Source organism: Hypanus sabinus, chromosome 12 (assembly GCF_030144855.1).
Source record: "Hypanus sabinus isolate sHypSab1 chromosome 12, sHypSab1.hap1, whole genome shotgun sequence".
NCBI classification, from domain to species: Eukaryota; Metazoa; Chordata; class Chondrichthyes; order Myliobatiformes; family Dasyatidae; genus Hypanus; species Hypanus sabinus.
In genome coordinates, this window is record NC_082717.1 from 43,822,074 (window position 1) to 43,846,133 (window position 24,060).

Genomic DNA, 24,060 nt, shown 5'->3' on the forward strand with positions numbered 1-24,060 from the left:
GATTTCATTGTAAAATAAGAGATTGAATTGTCAACATAAGAGTGCAGTCAGCAAGAACTCATATCTACAAAATGTGTTAAAAGTCTCATCTTCAATGAGGGGTTTGCAAGTAGAAATACATGCAGAGATGAGATTTTCATTGTTTTTGGACATCTGTGACTCATTACAACAATGGATATTTTAATGAAACCAGCTGAGTAGCCTCTAGGAATGAGTTTGCCTTCACAACTGTAAGCAACATTCCAGAAGATCTGCTAATCAGCTCACAGATAGAAATGGGAAAAAAAAGCTAAGATTTTTTTTCCTGTAAATTACATTTAAACATAGTAAACAGATCATGGAAGGTATTAAATAAAATGTGATTGATTGGAGCTTCACTCTGCCTGCATTTGATTGACCCAATGGAAAAATATATGAAAGACCAAGTACAATATGGATTGCATTTAACATGACCAACCAGGGATGAATTTTGAGGCAATAGCTAATTAATTGAAGTGAGATTTTTGATGGTCTTTTATCTGGTAAAACTATAATTAGTGTAAATCTTCCCTACAGCCAAATTTTCCAAAACAGACTTGATGTTTATTAGTGTGGGAAGATGTGATCAACTAACTCTATTTATTAATTGATTACAAGTTAATTGACTAATGATCATCCACTTGATTAAAGGTTTGACTGTCATGTTTGTTTATTGTATTGGTATTCATTGTGTTTCACAATTAATCAGTGGTGTAAATTGAAATAATTGCACTCTTCATTAGTATTAATTGAACCACTTTGTGCTTGTTGAAACTTATTTACCCTTACCCTGCTGAACATAAACAAATTTGAGACACCTGCTCTGAGGGTTAAGTGTAAAGGACGCCATGAATGAAAGAAAATCTGTATTTGTAATTCACCCAGAAGACTAGCTGTTCAGCAAAATATAATCTGAGCTCTCACTAAGTGATTTTTGTCTTCCCAAAACTGGTCGTCATTTTGATTGGAGAGATAGAGAGAGGTTTAGTTAACAGTTTGCATCATCCTTAGATGAAATTATGATTTGATTTGAATTAATTTTCAAAATGGATTTGGTGAATGACTTCATTTCTTACCAGAAACCAGAACTACAAGGCATGGGCTTCCCATGGGAACTTGGGAGAGCTCCCAGGAATACTGAGCTGTGAATCCATTGCTGAATAGGAATGGAAAATGGGCAGTGCCATGAGCAAATTGCCCCTGTGCTGTGTGGTAAAGAAGGCCGTGCTCTTCATTATGCCAATGCAGATGTAAACAAAGAGCTGCAGTATGTTTTTGCCTTCCTAACCCAACAAAATTCCCATTTTTAAAGACTACCATAATCAGCCATGCTGCATACAAATATACTGCGCTGTTCGTCCATTTCACTTGACATTTGCAAATAAGGTCCAGAAATCTATTAGCAGCATTTTACTATCCATTGGTGGTAGGGCCTTACCAGGTGCTGATGAATTTACACAGGTTTCAGAGGAACAGTGCAAAGCTTTCTTGTGCTAGTAGCATGTGTATCCATTGACAGAATCATCTCAAAATTGTGTCACAGGAACTTTGCAATGCATGCCTTTTTCCTTCTGTCAGATTCCATTTCTCCCATTCATTCTTAGGGCATGTACGGCACTGGTGGAGTCAGCATCTGTTACGCCCCCCCCCCCCCCCCAGCTGTCCTGAGAAAATGTTAAAACAGCTGAGTACTTGTTATGTGAGGTCAGAGGTCAGCTGAGTCAACCACAATGGTGTGAGACTGGAGTCACATATAGCACAGAGCACATAAGGTTGTTAATGAATCATCTGTATATTTAAAATTATATTCCTTTAACTTTATAGTTCCATGTAACTTAGAGGTTTAGAAAAATTTTTTGAATTTCCACAGTTATAGTTGAAGTTTAATTTTCTGATTATTACCCCAGACCAATAACATCAGCGCATTACCGCAAAGTTGGAGAGCAGTTAAAAATACCTGTTGTTGCAATGAAGGATCTGAGCTCCTTCTTAATAATGATATATACTAAGCTACTGAAAGTGCCTTGCCAGTGTTGCTAGATAAAGGCTTTTTCATCAGGTCCCCATGGTATGCTATAGCTGTCAGTTGCTTACCTTTTCTTTGAGGTAGGTTATGTACACTAGTGCCAATAAAAATCAGTTTTTTAAAAAGTTCTCTCTCGATCTAATCAACATTATAAAATATATAACCCTTGTTACCTAGCAGTCCCGTAGTTAAATTATTGTTCATCTACATTAGATTGATTGTGTTTCAGTAACTTTTTGTTTTACCTGTCATTATCATTAATTTCTCCTGTCTAAGTGTTTGCCCAAACTTGGCAATCAATTTTCATTAACACACTACCCTTTATCTTTTGGATAAAATTTGGAAAATTTTTGATGTCTACTTGGTATTCCAAGTATCTGTTTCTCATAAGTAGACTTATTTTCAAACAAATACTGCATTATTAGAGCAGACTGCTTGAGATCTATTTCTTGCTGATCTTCCTTCAGAGTGGGAATTCTTTGGTTTTACTCCCACTTACAAATTAATGGTAGAATGAGCTACTCTTCTGCTAGTGAAGTTGGTAAGCAGAATGTGACAATATAAGATGAAGGAATTACTATAGCTTGTGTGATGGGTGACATGTACCCAGTGGATTCTGGTCAAGCTATATGCGTAGTCACTGTCAAATATTGGGTGCTTAACGGGAAATCTTTCGGAAGAACTTGAGCTCTAGTAAGATTCCACCATATAACATCTTGGATTAGAAAAGTAGAGAATTACAATGTGCATTCCATGTATAAATTTTACCAAGGTTGTTCTTTCCATTTCCACTAGCTGTTGTAAATTAAATGTTTTATTCTAATGCTTGCACTTTTTCTCCCATGAATTTCTGTAATCTAAAATTGATTCTTGAATTAGGAAATGTTGATAAAATGTTCTTTTTGTTTTCCTGATATAAGAATATATTGTTATAGATAATGATAAAACAAGTTACAGCATTTTTGATTTGGTGCTTTATTGAAGCTATAGCAGTTCAAGTGCTTGTGATATAGTATATTACTGGTGCTTAATGCTTCACACCAATTGCAATATAATTGTTGTAAGTGTAGCATCCAATTCTAATGCAATTTTTTTTAAAGCTTGACAGTAAAAGTGGTGAGCTTTCCATTTTCTACTAACTGAAAAGTGAAGCTCTTGTGGCAATTGTTTGCATTGAGTGGAGGACTCAGCAATATAATATATGCTAAGTGACCCTTCCAGGATGCCTGCTGCTCTGACACCCTAAGCTCCAGTGTAATTCAAGTGAGCAATGTAAAACTGAGCAATGTAAATTTGACTCCCCTGCTGAGACTCCAATGATAATAACATGAGAAAGTTCAAAGCAAAAGGAATTTCAAGCAACATAACAATGACCTTTGTAAAATGCATGCTCAAAAATATTTGAATTTGAGACCATAGTTGGATTGAAATAAATACACTGGTCTAGGAATTTGACTGTGCAGCGACAGAATAACTGCAGCAGTGAAGTCAAAAATTACATTATATGGCGTTGACCAATTTGGCACAGTTTTTTTTCCCAGAGATTTATCAAAAATCCTTAATAGCATATAAAGTTCTTATGAGAATTTTCTGTACCCTGGAGTACATTTTCAAGTAACATCAATTGTGGTGTAACCTCCAAAATGTGTTTCTGATGAGAGTTTTGCATCTCCTTGAGCTCAGCAGTTATTGCTGCTATTCATTCTCAGGAAGAAGAGTTTTTAATAATGCAAACAATTCATGCTGAACATGACTTAAATGGCCAAAAATGTTTCTCCTCCAACCATAAGCAGAGTGCAATTCAAATCACTGTAAACATGATCTAAAATAGATGGACCTGAACTGGAATCCCAGTTAATGCACTGTCAGTTGATTTCAATAGGATGACCATCAAATTCAAAGCCCAGGAATGCTAGAAGAAATCCCACAATAAAGAATGTGATTGAAAGGTCATTAGATGAAATGTGTGTGTGCCACAGAAAACCTTCTCCACCCAGGCACACGGGCAAGCCCTTAATTACAGGGACAGTAAGGTCATTACTGGATACTCTTCCTAAATGTCCTCATTTACAGGTGTGATATCTGAAATCTGTAGGTGCAAACAAACTTAAGTACCTCGATTGTTTTCAAGGTCAAGTTCTCTCTCACTCCTGGTAATCTTGCTTCAAATTTCTTCCAAAGTGTCTCTGCTGAGTTGTGTCACATTTAAACTTTGGTCCTTGTTGCTGCTTAGCTGAAGTTCCCCCCCCCAAAAAAAAACTGAGAGGGAATCCTGTTATTTTTGGTCAATTTGGCTTCTGTATTCACATTGGAACTTGGTTGAATAGCAAACTTCTCAAAGGCAGCCCCTTACAGGCACTTCCCTATGGTATCCTTGATGCAAAGAAGCTGTACACAACTTTTCAGAAGCCTTTGAAAATTCCCATATTCCCAGGAGGACTGTACCACCACACCTGCACCCATCCCATCATCGTCACGCACCTCACTCCTTTCTAACTCTCTTTAGAAGCTGGAAGAATTGATGTATTGTGAAATGACCTTTTAAGGACCTCTTCCTGCGGTCGGAGCTATGGGAAAGGGTGTTACTGACATGGGGAATATGACCACAAACACCTACATTTCCCTGGAGCAGAGCGACATAGCACAAGGAAATCAGCTGGTGGTGCTATTTGGGAACACGCTCCAAGAAATTTCACAGTGATTTTAAGCTTTTTTTTAAAACAGTGTTGGAAAAATTACTAACATCATTTGAAGGTCAGAGAAGCAGTGCAGGTGAACTTCTAGGCCAATGTTTTATTTTAAGCTAAAGATGGTCTAAATTTATCAGCTTCCTATCACTACCCAGCAGAAAAAAGCATATATATTGTTCAATATACATTTTTACAGTCGTGGTCTATTTTCTTTGCAGATTGCAGGTGCCTTTTCAGCCTGTTGTGCCAACAAACTGATATTCTGTGAAATTAGAATGCAATATTTTAAATGTATAGTTTGAATCAAATATAGAACACAATGCACTTTTTAATGGCCTAAGCCTGCAACAGTATGAGAGATAATGTTAAGTCCCAGATGTTTATTGTCCAGAATAAACTGATGGTTTTATTGAACAGTTTTGTAGTTCAACATAGCACAGATTTTAACTTGAAATGTATGACCATAAATTTCATCATGTATGTACTGTTATTGGGAAATATTTAGTTATCTCTGCCAGAATAGACCAAATAAGAGGTATTTTCTTTGGTGAGGAAAAATTTGTGGCGATACTCTAATTATTGATAATGCTGCAGTGTTCTTATCATATCCCTGATACAATTCTTATTAAAAAAACTTAACAAACAAGGAGCGAAAAGAAAGTAACAAATTTATATGGTGTTTGTTATAAAATAAGATATATTTGTAGAATAGACACTACTTGGTCACAGTAACATGATAGAATAAGGAATAGTCTTTTTATAAAGTTGGATGTGGTCAACATCTGGTAGTTCCAATGCCACTGCAGCCAAATACTTGGTTGATAAGGCAAGTCTTAACCTCTTGGTTAAGAGGCAAGTCGTTTCTTCTATCCATAGATTTTCTCCCAAAATGCAACAGTGATTCTGTGGGAAAAGAAATGCAGAAAATATGTGGAGAAGTAAAATTCTGGATTTGCTAGATTGAGTAAAATGAAAATTAAAAATGAAAACACACTTGTTTACTGTAATGTAATTTCATGTATCAAGAGAAGATACATAAAGTGAAGTATTATTAGTTAAGCACCAAGCAGAATCTGGCAGCACTTATGGATAATAAATTTTACCAGATAACTTGCAGGAATTTATGTAACCAATGAAATTAAAAGTCTTGTATCAGTTTTACTGTCATCTGTGTGCCCCTTTAAAATGTATAATTTAAAAAAAAATAAATTGGATGTGTTTTTTTGTAATTGCAGTATCACATCAAGTGAAAGCATTTAATCAAGGATCGAAAAGAAGTTGTCTCTCAGTACCTGTTTGTATACAAGTCATTTTGCCAATCTGGCTCGTTTGAAAGGGAGGCAGTTTTTGCGATATTTTACTAATGAAAAGCCAAGTCTAATGTATTCAACTTTGGAGTTAGAACAGCATTTGCACATATAAATTTTTTTTATAAAGTCAGGAAACTCCATTATAAATTATTTTTTTAAACAAGACATATTTAATAATTAAACAAAGCAATGCTGTCATTTATGTAGACTTACTAAAGGGTTTGAAAGCCGTATTTGAATGCAGCTCAAGCGAGGGTTGGTGGAGCATCATGATGCACCGAGCTAGAGCCTTTTCAATATATTGCCAGTGGCCTGGCAGCCTCATGCAGTTGGTTAACTGAGTTGTTCCTTAGGTGGAATTCTTTAGCAGGGGTCCTAACTAGCCTGCACTGCTTGAAGCTAGCTTTCCCTCGTAAAGAGGAGATGCTCTGTTTCTGGGGTAAATATAGCAAGTCTTCTACCATGAATGCTTTCTGGAAAACAGTGATGAATAGTGCAGCAAGGGAGTGAGAGAGAGATCTCCATGGTTTGTGTTCAATCTTTTTTGTAAGCATAGGCCCAAGAGTCCAAACTCGTGAAATACATTGTGTTTGGCAGAGGGTTCAGAGGGCACAAAAAGATAAGAGGAATAAAGAGTTTTGGAAGTTAATCCCAAGATTCAAACTCCAAAGATCTGAATATGGCATGTTAGAAGATTAATGGTCTTATTAGTGATTAAAGTTAGTGAACGTATCTTTGAAGCCATTTTCTACAAGCTGCAACACTAGCCTCAGGCACTCCATTGTTTCACCATCTACCATTCTGTCAGCACTTATCTACCTACAATCTTCTTCAGTTAAAATGCACACTCAACAGTCCTGTACTTCCCCATTGCCCCATTCAGTTTCCATTTCCGGGAGCTTCATACTCGCAAATGGTACTTTTGTGGAGCTGTTTTACTGGCTACATCACCCAGACATTGCTTGACACCAATCGAGCCAGAGAGCACAGCTTCCAGCCAAAAATGTTGGACAAATATCGACATGACCTTACTCTTTTGGAGGATTGCATAGAATTCAGTCAATCCACCCTTCTCTTTTTCATACAAGTATTCAGTTGTTGCTTTTTCCTGTTCTCTGCCCTTACTCATTTTGAATATACAGACACCACAATCCGTCAGTTGTGCAGGAAGATAAAGGTAATAATGATGAAGATGAAGTGTCACTTCATTTTGCCCTTGCAATTTAAAGGGAAATAAAGAGCTGAGATATGTACATTGCAAGTTCCTATACATTAACAACTTTCAAATATTGCTGGGAAAAAAAGTTGTTGCAGATGTCAGATCCATAAATGTTAAGATAACAGAAGACTCCAATGAGATTATTAATTGGAAAATGGCAGATGAGTATAGAGAATGACAGAAAACTTTGCACAAAACTGGAGTCTATTCTTTCCAGCATCAAAATAGTGCCCATGTGCATTCACACACTGAAGAATCATTAGCAAACCAACCATACTGCAGTGGCCAGTGTTTACATTTCTCTTTCAGATCTAGTAACATCGGACTCTAGCAATGAAGCTGAGAACCATTTTGGTAAAGTTAAGGATGAAATGAGTAGAAGTAAGAATTGGTGAATCAGTCTCTCATGCCTATTCTGCCATTCAAGACCTTTTATCTCTGTGGAACTATCCTGCACAAACACATGTCCTTGATTTCCAAGGCATATAAAAATCTACAAGCCTTCTTGTAGAAATGTGTCCAGTTGCTCAGCTCATTCTCCCAGTCATACTACGTTGCAAGATAAATGTTTACAAATGCTGGCATTAGAGCAACTGGTTTGTGCAAAAGCTGGAGGTCAGCAATCCTCAGCAACATTCCCTGTAGATGTGAAAATCTCTAAAGCATCAACAGCACTTGTCAAATTACAACAATGGCAAGAAGAAGTTGGAGATTCTTTGAAATAACACTAATGGGGCAGGTCATTTCTACGGCTCAATGTATGTGTGGGGATGTCTGTTTAAGAAAGGTTGTTGGTTGAAGCATTGACCTCTAAAATGAGTGCTGCATCAGATCAGTGTGGCATGTTGATTGATGTGATGAGATGCCTATTCTGCACACTTCCAGTGAACATTCAGTGCATAGATATTAATGCTCTTAACAATGTGTTGTTCAGCAAAACTTGTGCCAAATGTGTGCCCACATGTTGCAACTGTCATTTTGGTCTGTCATGAAAACTAGGCATTACCTAATCCAGTTTTACCCCCTTTGACTTTGAGGATCATTATACGTTTTTAGATGAGAAATGCTTGGCCAAATCTGATCCGCGCATTCTTCTCCATACATGCCAGGTGCTTCATGACTATTTACATTGATTAGTGGATTCCAGCTCCATTTTAACAAGATTTGCCAGTACGATTCAGTGCATATAATAGAATATTAAAGATTTGATAATCTTTCCCAATAGGAAGTAGCTTTTTCTGGGTTCTTAGTAACATGCTATGATCAGTGATGACACTAATTGAATACTTTACTGCAGTGCAGCAGTTGACATTTCAGGCAGAGCATTTTGAACTAGTGGAAATACTTTAGTGGGGTGTAAGATGCTTCCTTTATACATTTTTAAATGAAGATGTTGCAGAAATATAACAAGATCTTACTTTATATAACTGGATGGAATAGACGGCATAGTGACAGCTTAAACTTTCCAATGATTTTTGATAATGTCACTGTATCCCCATAATAATGGATTTTTTAAGCTTTAAAGATAAAAGTCTTTGAGTTATTGCTGTTAATTTCTCCTATTGAATTGGTCTGAATTTTATCAGGCAGGTAGAACAATAAAAGTAAAATTTTGTCGGGTGGTTTATTTCCAGATACTTAGGGAACACTTAATAATGACTCCTAATGTTGGAAGTTACAGGAGTGTTGACATGGAATGAAGATTGAAACAGTGTGGGAACACAGTGTTGTGATCTGCAAGTCTTGCCCTTCAACTAACTGAGACTGGGAATGAGCTATCCCTCGTGAGTGGCATCCTGCAGCACATGCCATTATCTGCGCTCTGCAGCTTTTTTTGGTGTCTGATTTATTATTAGGATCTGTTTATGGCAACAGTCATACAAATGTTTAACTATTTGAAAGCAGCTCATAATTGTTTGCCACTTTTCTAAATCTACAATGACTAAGTAGGCCAGTGGTGATGCAAATAAAAATGAGGTAAATGAAAAGCAAGCAAGAAAATTAAATGACACAATAATGGGCAAATATGTAAAACATTCCTTCAGTATTCTGCATTCCAATACCTGTCATAATAACAGAGGAGAGCACTGATGTGATTGTTCACTAATACAGCCACCACTATATTCTAACTTCTAATGGTCAAGACCTTTGTAAGCAAGTTATATTGTACTGCACTGATAAATACCAACCATTTGGCCTTATCAGAAAGAATCTTCACAATTAAATGGAAGACATACTTTTTTAGAAGAGGGATGGGAAAAAAGAGGTATCCCTTTCACTAAGGGCAGGAGGTTAGCCATTACTTTTAAAAACAATATAGTCTATGTTAGTAGTAAAAGTAGGTCAGTGCATAGAAAGCATTAAATCACCTCTTTAGTAGATTTAACACAGATTTATTCAAATGATCATCAGTCTGCTCAAGTTGTGTGTAGGCAAATTAACCTAGCAGCTCCAGTAATAACCATCAGAGGGTTATTATTATTAGTAAAAAGCCTTAGAGGGTTATTGACTGACCAGAGCTATCGTTTAATGATGTTACATGGATTGACAGATCTCCAGCAATGCTGATGCTTTAGGGAAAGAGTTAGATGAAACTTGGATAGCCTCCATACAGCTGGAGTATTAGTCATGTAATCTCACTGAATAAAAACATATGATTCATCCAAATATTTTAAAAAAGCTATATATTGATGTATAGAATAAAATGTCACTTAGAATTGAAGGTATTAAAATCACCATATTTGATTTTAAAATTGTTTATTTTTGCTTTTCAGTATTTATGAAGTTGCATGATTTGTTTTCAAACCAAACAACTCTATTTGTGAATTAATCGACAAAAAATCTTGGTAAAGTTGATCTCAGAGCCACTGTTCATGAAATTGTTTCAAAATAGTACTTTCATAACAATTTCACTCTTCTAACATTTCTAAGTATCCTGATGAACTGGCAGCCTCCACCAGTAAGTATTACGGGGATAGCGGACATACGGGAGCACCACCGCCTCACACACTATCCTGACTCCAGGGCATGTGTTGTCCTTTCAGTGCTGCTGGGCCTGAAATCTGAAGCTCCTTGCCAATAGCAAAATCACTGTGAGGATACCAACATTGTGGCCATTCATAAAAGTGTCTCATCATCAGCTCCTCAAAGGCAGTTAAGAACAGATAATAGATGTTGACCTTGTCTACAATGTCTACACCCATAAATTAAAACATAGGCAGGCACATTATCTTCCATTACTTATTTTATTTGGAGAAACAGTGTGGAACAGGCCCTTCGAGGCACACTGCCCAGCGATCCTCTGATTCAACCCTTAGCTAATGACTGGACAATTTACAATGACCAGTTAACCGACTAACCATACACCTTGGACTATGGGGGGAAACTCACATGTCTGCGGGAAGAATGTACAAACTTCCTTACAGAGACACCAGAGTTAAATTCCAAACTCCGATGCCCCGAGCTATAATAGCGTCGCGCTGACTACTACAGTACCGTGGTGACAGTTGGAAGGTGGAAGGACATTCCTTATTTATTAGACTGAGTTTCTCTAAGTATTCAAGCCTACTTAAAGCAGTGAATAATATATCTAATAAAGACTCCTAGTCATGCTGGAGGATGCCATTCTAAATTTGGAATGCCAGTGAGAAGATGGGAGGTTTTCACTGTGACCACCAGGGCCATTACAGGAGTAAAGGAAAAGAATGTAAGAGAAAAATCCATCTGCAGCATCTCCCCCAGCCAGTGGTATTTATCAAGGCAAACATTCTGTCCCCTTCCCTCCTTTACAAGACCTGTCGAGGTTAGATGTGAGGCTTGCATGTATAGGAGCAGGAGGTTATGGTCTCAGTAGAAGGGATCATCCATTCAGGACACAGATACAAAGGAGTTTCTACACCCAGAGAGGAATGAAATTTTGGAATTCTCCATCGAAGATGGTTACAGTGGCTTAGTTCTTGAGTATGTGCAATGTATAGCTTGATGAGCGGACTGGATAGAAAGAGAACAGATGAAGATAGATTTAGTGCAAGAAAGGAGGAAAAAGTCAGCCATGATGCTGCTGGATGGTGTTGCAGGTGTCAATGGCTGACGTCTGCTTTTCTTCAGAGGGACAGCATGATGCGAGTGTAGTGTGCAGGCAGATTTGTCTTCCCCACTTGTCATTGGGGTTGGTTTTCCTTGCTTTTCTGTTTCTCGGCCTGTACAGTACTGGAGAGACCAGAAGTTAGAATGCCAATTAATTATAGAATAAGCCCTGGGTGACTCGTTTGACAACATTCAGCTCTCTGGAATGGAACTTCAGATTCCATTGCAGATCCAAAATTTATAATACTGAACTTCGTTAAGGTGCTTTGTCAGTATTGTTGGGCCAGTTGGATAAACGGTGCCATTTTCAATAAGATTGGCACATTCTCCATTTTAAAAGTGTACTGGAAGTTTTCATCAGTAACCCAATTTGTGATCCCAAAAGATGAAAGAAAGAGATCAGCTGGGCTCTCGATATAATGCAACATCCAGCATCTGATGCAGTTAGCTCTGTGTAGGAAGTACACTCGTTATTGCTCTTGAGCACCTTACTTTAGTTTTTTTCCCATATGTCCTCTTTGCCTTCAAATCCTTAGGTATATTTCCTTATAATTGCACCACATAAGAAGTGTAACACTGGACCAGTGTTATGGAGCACTGACAATGTAGATCTGAACAGGTCAGGATGGTGCATTTTGGTGTTTTCTCATTTCATTGCATTACTTTCCTTGAAGCTTTTGTGTCACAGTCTTGGCACGCACACTACCTTGTGTATTAACCTACTTGTCTTTTGTTTCCAGCTTAGTAAATGGTTGTCTTTCCCCTGTGCCTTTCCCAATTGATACAAGTGTGCAAAGACACAAATAATCAGGTTATTAATGGGCACAGCTTTGTGATGCCTTCCTTTTGCTCCAAGCGTCTGCCAGGATAACAAAAGATTTGTACATGTTGCATGCGGGCAGATTTCCACCACACCGAATCGCCAGTCTATGAGGTCTCATTCGGGTTAATGCAACAGCAGTCAGGCGTCTGTGATGAAGCTGTATTGCTGTTCCTGCCAAAGTAATTTCTGAGCAAAAATAAAAGGTTCAAGGCTTGTCAGCATTAGCAGCTAGATAGCTGCTTAGACCTAATGAGAAATTGGACATTGCTAGACTCTGAGCTATATTGCCAGAGTCATTTTTCCTGCTTGCCTTTTGTCGGAACGACAGAAAGAGATGTTGTTCAATTAAAACCTCTGACCTGTTGTGGGCTCTTGGAGGCAGCCCATTTCATGCTGGTGATGTGAGTGATTGGCAAAATTTAGACAGTTTGGAAACGTGCAGCATTTTTCTGTGTTATATTCAAAGCAACAAAAAATATCATTGACACTTCCTGTTAGCTGGTTTCCGTGGTGATGCACATTCCCAGGAGAAATTTGATATAATTAAATTAGGCCTCTTTTGATGTCAATAAATTAAAAGGATAGATTGTCCTTAAGGCAGTGATCCCTCTTGGATTTACTATAACTACTAGTGCATGTTTCTCTTTTAATATTTGCAGCAGTGCAAAAAATAAAATTGACTTAAAATTGCATTGCCATAAATATAAATTTATATTGTCCTGTTTCCTGGTACAAAAGTTGGTATTTTTTTGGAAACTGATTGAAGATTGGCAAGAATATATCCATATATTTTGAACATCTATTTAAAAATTAATTTAAAATGGATAAAGTTATGTACATGACTGTGCTTCCTCCTGGTAACAGTAACAGTAGAAATGCTTAACAATTTTTACTTTTATAACAACTTAATTTCATAATATGCAAACTTAACAATTCAATTTGAAGTATGACCAATAGTAACTAATTTTTGTCAATCTGCTTTCATGTTTTGATAAGAATTAGCCATCAAAAGATTCTCCTAAAGTTGATCAGTAATTACACACCTCTTCATAAAATAGAAAATGTTCCTAGAAATTTGTTTCAATGGATATATTCTCTAATAGATAGATAAAGGATATATAAATGCATTGCCAAATGTATTATTTTATAATTTTTTTGTTGGATTTGTTTCATATATGCTGGCAAAGCATTGATCATCATGCTTCTTAGTACCATAACAATTTAAAATCTGTTTTAATTTGTATTACAGAGATACAGATGCCCAAGTGATCATTGAATGTTGTCAAGTTAGCAGTACTATTAAATCACTTATAAATTGCATACCAATCCTGCAGTCTTGGAATAAAAACAATACAGTATTAATTCAAGCTGTCCATCAAGGTAAACTATAGATATGGCAATAAGCATTTATATGTGTGTATTTTAAAATGCCATTTTCCTTCTTTTTCCAGGTGTGCGTTTAGATAGGGTGCGTGGGGGACGGCAGAAATACAAGCGCAGGATAGATGCAGAGAACAGCCCTTACTTGAACCCTCAGCTGGTCCAACCAGCCAAAAAGCCATGTAAGGACAAAGAATTACTTCATATTTATTGTGCAAGATGCTATTAGCATGTAATGCTTCAGCATATTAATTTAATATCCAGTAAAACAAAAACATGTCTTATCTATTTCAGTGTATTCACCCTGCACACACAGCCAGTTAAAGACTTTGCAAACAGATGGGAGTGATGATAGTGCAGAACTAATCCAATCGCCATTTTATAAATCACCAGAGTTTGCTTTTCATCAAGGATAGCTTGATGTACTTTATGAAAAATGACACATAGTCATGTGGAAATACTTTGAATAGTCAATATATTTTTTCTGCATGGTCCAATTAAAGAATGAATTTCATAACAGTAATGTTGCAAGACCATATTTTTTTAATTACAATTTGAATAGCAATAATATTTTGTTGTTTAGGAAAGTTCTTTGACCCTTAGAGATTTAATTTTTGTATTTAATTCTATGCCTTGACATTGATTTAAAAGGAGGTTTATTAATATTATTGAACATTGACAGTATTAAACTTATCAGTGATATGTTTATTCTGAATATCAAAGCCAATCATTCTGTCAAACTCAAAATACTAGAATAAAGAATATAGATATACATAAGCTGGATCTTGCCTTTTTAAAATCATTAGGCTTTTCTGTTGAGACTTCACATCACATGAGTAAATGGTGTTGATCCCTCCTTTCTCTTTTCATGATTGTTGAAAAAGATACTAAAAAAAACTAATTATATAAAACAATTCATGTTGCATCAGCATCTAATTGAAAAAGTAAATTATTTCTTTCAAATTGACTAATTTTATTGGAAAATACTTTGAAATTGCACCCATTGCATGAGTACTTGGAAATCTTTTAGCCACAAGAGATGTATCATCATTTTAATGCATGGCTTTGTGTCCTTTTTGAGCATAGTTATGCAGAGCCACGGTCAAGTTTGAAACTATTTGTATTTTCCAACATATTCTTTCTATTAAATAATAAATAATTAAGTATAGCTGAAAGCACTTGGTGGAATCTCAGATGTTAATCGGACTAGAGCGCACAGTTTTAGAAGGGAGAGCAATATAATATGGTGTGTAGTATACCATACTGATGAAACATTGTACTCACACTTAGTTCTGTAAATCACATTATTTTAGGATTTTTCAATGAAGCCATGCCTATCAAAATCCAGTCTTTAATATAGATATCCAAATAATGCAACATGTCCAGTTCCTTCAATGTTCTACTGAAATCACACCGTTTACTTTTTGCTGTCCACAAATAAATAATTACAAAGCCTTTAGATTGCATTTCATCTTCAACATGAATAAAATGAATTCATTTAAAAATTCAGGAAAGCAAATCTATAATTTGTTGAAGATGCTTGCTCCATCTTTCATGAATCTTGCCTGAAATATAAAAGAGTGTAATTTTGTGAACCCTGGAGGAAATGATACTAAGTTAATAAAAGAGAAATATAAAACACTCACCATTTATTTTGCTAGAGGTGATGTCATCTTAAATTCCCTTTTTTATAAAGAAATTTTTCAGAGGGACGAGTAAAAGGGATAGAAGATTTTTTTTCTTCCTAAACAAATGCCCGCTACAGTTTTTTTTCTGACAAGTTATAATTATTCCAGAAAAGGCCTGAGTCTCAGCTTATTCTGATTTTGTGCGTAAATGTGATACTTTAAACATTTGGGATCACTTCCCTATCATTTAATTAATTGCAAAGTCTGATTTTGTTTTATAAGAATTGACTGAGTGGCTCAACTGGTTATATTGAGCAGGGTCCATTGTGGACCAGACTATCAAAAATATCTATAGCCATATTTTACTTAATTTCACTTGAGACATGCATACTAACTTTCTTCCCCTTTTAAATTTGCTTCGTATCTTCCATTTCTTTTTCTCAAGGTTCTGAATTTATAGTTTGTTCAGAATACTTTCTCAAGTGTAGCGTCTTTGAATTTCACTAAGATTCCATTTTCTGTGTTATTTGGGTAGTCATACCACTTCACAGTCATTATTTGTTAACGAAAAGCTGTTAATTTTGTGCTGTTCATTTAATTAGCAATCTTTTTTTAAATAAACATTTATAAAATAGACGGTCAATTTTCTTGTGTTAGGAAGTGCAGCATGTGTTGTGCCTTGATGTAGTCTAAGAGATTTTCTGGGTCCTGATTGATTATTTGTGTATTACAAAGCCGTTCTGATGAAAATTGGGTTGTATTGATTCTAATTAAGGCAACATTAAATAAGATTTACCAAGAGATACCGCTTGCAGCTACTCAATTCCCTGACTGATGAGGCTGTCTAAACTGATGCAAGTGTTTCTTGCTTTCTCTTGCCTGGGCTTTCTATTCTAGTCAACAAGATTGTCTCGCACTTGCTTGTGGCTGAGCCAGAGAAGATCTATGCCATGCCTGATCCCACTGTTCCTGACAGTGACATCAAAGCCCTTACTACACTGTGTGATCTGGCAGACCGAGAGCTGGTGGTCATAATTGGATGGGCAAAGCATATTCCAGGTAAAAAAAAAGCAAACATTAAGCATATATGTTATTAAGAATGTCACTAAGATAAATAAAATATTTTAAATGTTTGATGCTGAACATTCAATCAATATGAAATTACAAAAATACCTTTATTGGCAGGTTTTTTTCTCAATTGAAAAACTTATCAGCTTTCACTGTTATTATGACTCAAATAATGGATTAAACCACATATAATTAAATTGAGATTTCTTTGGCTATTTATAAAGAGACAAGGCCTGAAGATAGAACGTAGAACATTACAACACAGTGCTGGCTCTTTGGCCCACTATGTTGTGCTAGCCTTTTAATCTATTCTAAGATCAATCTAACCCTTCCCTCCAATATAGCTTTCCAGATTGATTAACCGTTTATATATCACAGCAATATTTCTGCATCAAAAAAAAACAGAGATCTGTTTTGATGAAATCCCCAGCTATTTCCTTACAGAACTTGTATGTGATCTTCCTCTTTGGAGAGCTATCAGCTGGACTGTCCTTTTCCGTTGCCTGGACTGAAGGCTGCCCTTGCCCAATGACTATGGGCTCAAGCATAATCTGTACCAAACACAAACCTCTGTATCTGAGCAGGTGTTGTGACAGGCGAATTAAATGGCAGTGCGCCTTCATCTTCACTCTCCTAATCTTCATCCATAGCCAGGTCTGAAAAGCAAAGTAAATAAAGATAGAGGGGAAAGTAAGAGACGAATGACTACACCATCTGAGCATGTAAATATTAAGAAAGAGGATGTGAGCATGTAGATATTAAGAAAGAGAATGTGCTGGCGTGTTTGGAAAGCATCAAGTTGGATAAGTCACTGGGACCGGACGAAATGTACCCCAGGCTACTGTGGGAGGCAGGGGAGGAGATTGCTGAGCCTCTGGCAATGATCTTTGCATCATCAATGGGGATGGGAGAGATTCCGGAGGATTGGAGGGTTGTGGATGTTGTTCCTTTATTCAAGAAAGGGAGTAGAGATAGCCCAGGAAATTATAGACCAGTGAGTCTTACTTCAGTGGTTGGTAAGTTGATGGAGAAGATCCTGAGAGGTAGGATTTATGAACATTTGGAGAGGTATAATATGATTAGGAGTAGTCAGCATGGCTTTGTCAAGGGCAGGTCGTGGCTTACAAGCCTGTTTGAATTCTTTGAGGATGTGACTAAAAACATTGATGAAGGTAGAGCAGTAGTTGTAGTGATAATGGATTTCAGCAAGACATTTGATAAGGTACCCCACGCAAGACTGACTGAGAAAATAAGGAGGCATGGGATCCAAGGGGACATTGCTTTGTGGATCTAGAACTGGCTTCCCACAGAAGGCAAAGCGTGGTTGTAGACGGGTCATATTCTGCACGGAGGTCGGTCCCCAGGGGAGTGCCTCAGGGATCTGTTCTGGGACACTTACTCTTAGTGATTTTTATAAATGACCTGGAAGAGGAAGTGGAGGGATGGATTAGTAAATTTGCTGATGACACAAAGGTTGGAGGTGTTATGGATAGTGTGGAGGGCTGTCAGAGGTCAGACATCGATAGGATGCAAAACTGGGCTGAGAAGGGGCAGATGGAGTTCAACCCAGATAACTATGAGGTGGTTCATTTTGGTAGATCAACTATGATGGCAGAATATAGTATTAATGGTAAGACTCTTGGCAGTGTAGAGGATCAGAGAGGTCTTGGGGTCTGAGTCCATAGGACGCTCAAAGCAGCTGCGCAGGTTGACTCTGTGGTTAAGAAGGTGTTTGGCATATTGGCCTTCATTAATCGCCGAATTGAATTTAGGGGCTGAGAGGTAATGTTGCAGCTATATAGGACCCTGGTCAGACCCCCACTTGGAGTACTGTGCTCAGTTTTGGTCGTCTCACTACTGGAAGGATGTGGAAGCCATAGAAAGGGTGCAGAGGAAATTTACAAGGATGTTGCCTGGATTGGGGAGCATGCCTTATGAGAATAGGTTGAGTGAACTCGGCCTTTTCTTCTTGAAGCGAAGGAGGATGAGAGGAGACCTAATAGAGATGTATAAGATGATGAGAGGCATTGATAGTGTGAATAGTCAGAGGCTTTTTCCCAGGGGTGAAATGGTTGCCACAGGAGGACACAGGTTTAAAGTGCTGGGGAGTAGACACAAAAGAGACGTCAGGGGTTAAGTTTTTTACTCAGAGAGTGGTGAGTGCATGGAATGGGCTGCCAGCAACAGAGGTGGAGGCGGATACGATAGGCTCTTTTAGAAGGCTTTTAGATAGGTACATGGAGCTTAGTAAAATAGAGGGCTATAGGTAAGCCTAGTCGTTTCTAAGGTAGAGACATGTTCGGCACAACTTTGTGAGCTGAAGGGCCTGTATTGTGCTGTAGGTTTTCTGTGTTTCTATCTGCCTTTTGTATATCTGGGATATGCGGAAATGGGATGTAAGAAATAAGATAAGGAAAGCCATACCATTTTCATTCCAAGGGTGAGAAGTGCTGATGTCAAACATTGGCTTCTGCAACTCATGGATGCAGCTACATAAGACGCCCCATCGGTTTGCTGCTGTTGAGACTAATTGTGTGCCACTTTATCCAGCAAGAAAGAGGGAAATGTAGCACTGAGAGCAGTGCATTGTCCTTGCATGGCAGGATTGAATAGCTAGCAATGTTGTAGCCCTTGACATGTGGATGTCAGTAAGTGCTAAGTGGATGTAGTGCTGAGCGACCGAGAGTACAAGTAGAGCAGTAGAATTGTGGTATGTTGTGCAGTGGTCAAGGCTAATGGTGTACCTGATCATCTGTGACCAGTATCGTGTGTGAGATCATTGTATGTACTCTCCAAAGTTATACAATTACTTGTAGCTATCGTGACGTATTCAGAATGACTTCCGGCACCAATTGTTGCAAAATCTATATCCCTTTAAGCGGTGCAGGCAGCATTTCATTGAATAGCTTGAATTACTGTCAACATTTCGGTCCTGACAAAGGGTCTCGGCCTGAAACGTCGACGGTGCTTCTTCCTATAGATGCTGCCTGGCCTGCTGTGTTCCACCCGCATTTTGTGTGTGTTGCTTCAATTTCCAGCATCTGCAGATTTTCTCGAGCTTGAATTAGTGTTATCTTTTTATAAAGCTAGAGTCAATGGTGATGCATTAAGGCAAGCACAGAAGGATGACATTGGCTGCATGTTGAAATCGTTTTGAATAAGCAGATAGCGTAAATTTCATGGCTGCCTGTATTTGGATCTAAATGCACATCATGATCCCACTGTCTGTTTTCTACTACAATCCAATTTAGCACCCAAAATTCCTTCTTGATCTTATCTGATGATCTAGGACTGAAATATTTATATCACATTTGATCTAATCATGGTTGTTTATCGGTTCTTTACTCATTGTCAATTTTAGCCAATGAGTATATAGATTAGTAAAAGTTAATTCATTATAGAAGTAGAAAGAGCTATGCCTTGCATTTTTTTTGGTTTTGCTGGTTGAATTGAATTTGCAAATTTGATCCTAAATTTATCCTTATTGTGACTTCCCTTAGGAGTGATTTTTAGCTTTGCACTTTCAGCTTTTACCACAATGAACAAAGCCTTGACTTTAAGACTGATTCATACCTGAGGCTTGTAACAATCTCTAACATCGTCCTCAAAGGGGAAAGGAGATGATGGTTGGGCAAAATTTCAACCCAGCAATTTAGAGTCGTTTTTGTTAGCCTAAGTGCATATAAGAACAAGGAGTGCAATTAAACTTTCAACTGAAAGAGTTTAATTTCTTAATATGTCCCAAAGAAGAGATGAATTTGTGAGCCACATAGCCATGGTGAAAGTGAATTAAGAAATAGGATTTTGATAAAATCAGTCCCTCTGATGTACAGAAAGAGACCCAATGCACTGCTTTCATTAATTCTGTATCATAAAGTATTTAACTCAGCTGTGTCCACAACAGGGGCAAATATTTAAAGAAAAAATAAAATGACTTTATCAGCAAATAGAATTAGGTTACCCATGCTAATAAAGCAGCTGAACAGAAAGCGGGGGCATTATGAAATTTGAACAGTCCTTATCTGACAAAGAGCACAATGAAATTAGACAGCACTTGACTTCAGTTATTTTAAGTCAAAGTGGAATGAGTGGGTACAAGAGACAGAGGCTGTGTCCTAATAGTCCTTTACTATAACAGAGCCCCCACCATTACCATCCTTTTATGTTCTCTGAAATTGCCCGTGCTTTCTATTCTGGCTCATATCTGTCTGTCTTTTTTTTCCCCCTCTCTCTCTCTCTTTCAATTTTGTATGTGCTTGGGTAAGCACGTGCTAACACAATATGATTGAGCTGTAAAATGGAATCCTGTCGGCTTTAATCTTTTTTATGTAGATACTGTGGTACTTCCACACTCTGCTTCATCCACTCTATTCTGAGACAGAATGGACTGGGAGTAATGCAGGCTGAATCAAATATTGCAGCTACTTTTCTTACATATGATCAAAAGATTATCAATACAGCAGTCAGATGTATTGTTCAAACTTGTGTTGGATTAGAATATTTGTTATGTTAACACATTAGCTGAATGCTTGAGGTGCATATACCAGCAGTGCACAGAGAATAGACCTGCTCTTCAACACTATATTATATTTAGTGTCTCATTTTTCCCCTTGTATTAGCTGCATTGAACACATTGAAACTGCCTAACATCTTCTTATAGATATTTTCTCCTTTTTGAGTATATGGAACTCCAGTGTTTACACAGTTCTTCAGTAGAACATCTTTTAACACTTACTGAAGTTTTCCATCCATCTCATTGCAATAATTTGTAAACAAAATAAAATTCAGCCACAGGAAATGAAATATTGTAATTGCACCTGTTATTTGGGAGATGGATGCTGGATTTCACTTTATGATTTCCTGAATTAAATTCCGTCTTCTCTGTCAACAGTAGACTTGTTTTCTAGATGTGCAGGGACTCTCTCTGTAACAGATGTTCAGTGACTTACAGTATATAGGAAGATTCAGTTTCTTTTGGCATTCAGTTTAAGCTAGCCAGAAATGGGCAAAGTTTGCATTGAGAATGCTTTGCACATGTGCATCATGACCAGTTGGATCTAGTCAGTGGTAATTAAGTTTCCAGTGGAAACACATCAAAAAGGTTGCAAGGCATTTCACTAAATGTAACCAAAATTTTCACCAATGCGAATGGTCTGAAGTTGGTGATGTGGTTTGAAAGGAAGAGTGTTTAATGCTACAGAAGGATAATCAGAGGGAAAGTTGGGCAGAACTGGCAGATGGAATTTAACTGTGAGATGATGCATTTTGGGGAAGTCAGATAAGGCAGGAAATACACAGAGATTGTAGGGTGCTAAGGAATGTTGTTGTGCGGGGGAACATGGTGTTCAAGTTATAGTTGGTTAAAGTAGGAACACAGGGGGATAGAGTATGAAGCAGGCCTTCATCCACTGGGGCATCAAATATAAGAGTTGGAATATTATATTGCAACTTCACTGGTGAGGCTGCTCCTAAAGTATCATGTACAATTCTGGTTGCATCCCCGGAGGAAGAATGTGAATGCGTTCAAGAGAGTTCATTAGAGATACACCAAGATGTTGCCTGTTCAGAAGGATTGTACTTGTATGGGAAGATTGGATAGACTGGGCTTGTTTTACCTGCAAAGGAAAAGGGAGGCTAAGACGTGACCTGTTTGAAGAATATAAGGTTGTCAGAGAGATGGAGAGGATAGATATTCAGTATCTATTTTGTATGGTAAGGTGATGAGAAATAAGAGGGCATAGGTTTAAAGCAAGAGGAAGGAATTTTAAAGAGGATTTAAGAGGAATGATATTTTACCCAGAGAGTGGTTCGTCTCTGGAATGTCCAGAGACAGAGAAGATGTGGTGGAGTAAGATATATTTCTTGCATTTAAACGGCATTTAGATATGCAAAGCATGGATGGGCAGAAAGGCCAGCATGGATATGATGGGCCAAAGGGCCCATTGTTGTGTTTGTAACTCTGACTCTGTAATTTCTGTGGTGTCAGAAGGAGCATCCACTGTTTACATAATTACTGCAAGTCCAGCCATCATGCTTCATTGGAATTGGTTTATTATTGTTAGATGTATCAAGCTACAGTACAAAACCTGTCTTGCACATTGTTCACAAAGATCGAATCCTTACACAGTATGTTGAGGTAGAACATGGTAAAACAGTAACAGAATGCAGAATGGAGTGTAACATCGAGAGAGAAAGTGCAGTGCAGGGAAACAATAAAGTGCAGTTTCATAATAAGGTAGATTGAGAGGTTTCAGCTTTATCATATGAAGGAACCATTCAATACTAACAATGGGTTAGAAGTTGTCCTGGAGCCTGTTAGTATGTGCTTTCAGGCATTTGTAGCTTCCGCCCCAAACGATGTAACTGGGTTTCCTCTTTATTCCTAATTAATCCAGGGCCTAATTCCAAATGCCTGTCTGGCTAGTATATTATGGTGTGTGTTCTGATTGTGCTAGTTGCCTGCCTGAGATTAATTTGTTGTCTTTGTGGGCCCTGAGTACTTCATTATCTCCTCAAGATGTCCAAATACTTCATGACAACTGTTGTTAAGTATTAAAATAGATTAAATTGCATTACCCACAACCAACATATATGAAGAATGACTTACAATTTGTATTTAATTGGAGGAAACAAGGTGGCCAGGGTTTAGGAAAGGAGGCTTGCCCATAAGCAGCTTCTTTAAAATTGAAGCAATGGTATAGAATTAGGATAAACATAAATGTTCCATTATGTGAGCCTTTTGTCTCTGTTTAATATTTTTTTGTTTAAATTGTGATTACATATGATATCATCACAAGAGCTGGCTTTGAGACCTTGTTGAGCTCAACCACTTGAAGGAGTTCATTTATCACTGCTGCATAAAATAGTTTACCCAGGGTGCTTCAGTAATAATACAATTTTAATTGTACGTTTTAATTTGCTTCATTTGTACTGCCAAGCACAATTACTTTTTCTAGCCAGTTTCCCCCAATGATAACCACACACAAAGTTCGACTAAGCCTTTTCAAAAACTTACCCAATTGCAAAAGTATATTAATGGATAATTCTTGAGTGCTTTTCTTTGAAAGTGTGTATTTCTTTGAAGGCAATATTCCTGCCTTCAGATAAAATTGTAATAATCAAATGGAATAATTAAAATTAATATACTGACCAAGAAATTGGATTCACTTTTACCTGTTTTCATGCGTACATCACACACGAAAGAGATTTAACTTAAATCTTTTTAGCAATCATTCACAGGCGAAGTCATATCCATCCAGAAATTGGCCATTCATTCTTCAATTCACCTTAACACAAATTGGATTACATCATGCTGAGATTGCCAATGAGATGTCAAGACTCTGACACCAATGCCTTTCACACGTTGTGCTTGAGTTTTCAACACTCAAGTTATTTGTAGTTTCACTGTTGGTTAAAAACATTGAAATAGGAGCAGGAGTAGGCCTTTCAGGCTTGCTCCATCATTCAATATGATTATGGATGATCATTCATTTCCATAATCTATACCTTTTCCCCAACCCCTTTGTTCTTTTGCCATGAGGAAGTATGTTTATCTCTTCCTTGAATCTACATAATGACATGGGCTTTAATGCCTCCTGTAGTAGACAATTACATCACAGTTTGCAGCCATTCTGTACCATACAGATTAAAGCTATATTCTGTTGTCACTAAATCATTGATCATTCTTCACTCCACATTTCCAATTATTTCTCCTACAAGTCTTTCTGCAGAGAACATTTCCTTTATTTTTCTTGGCAAGGAGGATGGGTGAAGCAATTAATGAGGAAGCCGGAAAGAAACAGGAAATGATCT

The 24,060-nt window shown here is 37.4% G+C and overlaps 1 protein-coding gene across 10 annotated transcripts in view; it reads left to right on the forward strand.

The window, feature by feature from the left end:
• Positions 1–24,060, forward strand: part of esrrga (estrogen-related receptor gamma a) — a 229,282-nt gene that overhangs the window by 180,379 nt on the left and 24,843 nt on the right. For all 10 annotated transcript variants that reach the window (XM_059985835.1, XM_059985841.1, XM_059985837.1 and 7 more), the window contains 2 exons: positions 13,624–13,734; positions 16,078–16,239. In XM_059985835.1, coding sequence (XP_059841818.1) covers positions 13,624–13,734; positions 16,078–16,239 — 273 coding nt within the window. The remainder of the gene's footprint in view (positions 1–13,623; positions 13,735–16,077; positions 16,240–24,060) is intronic.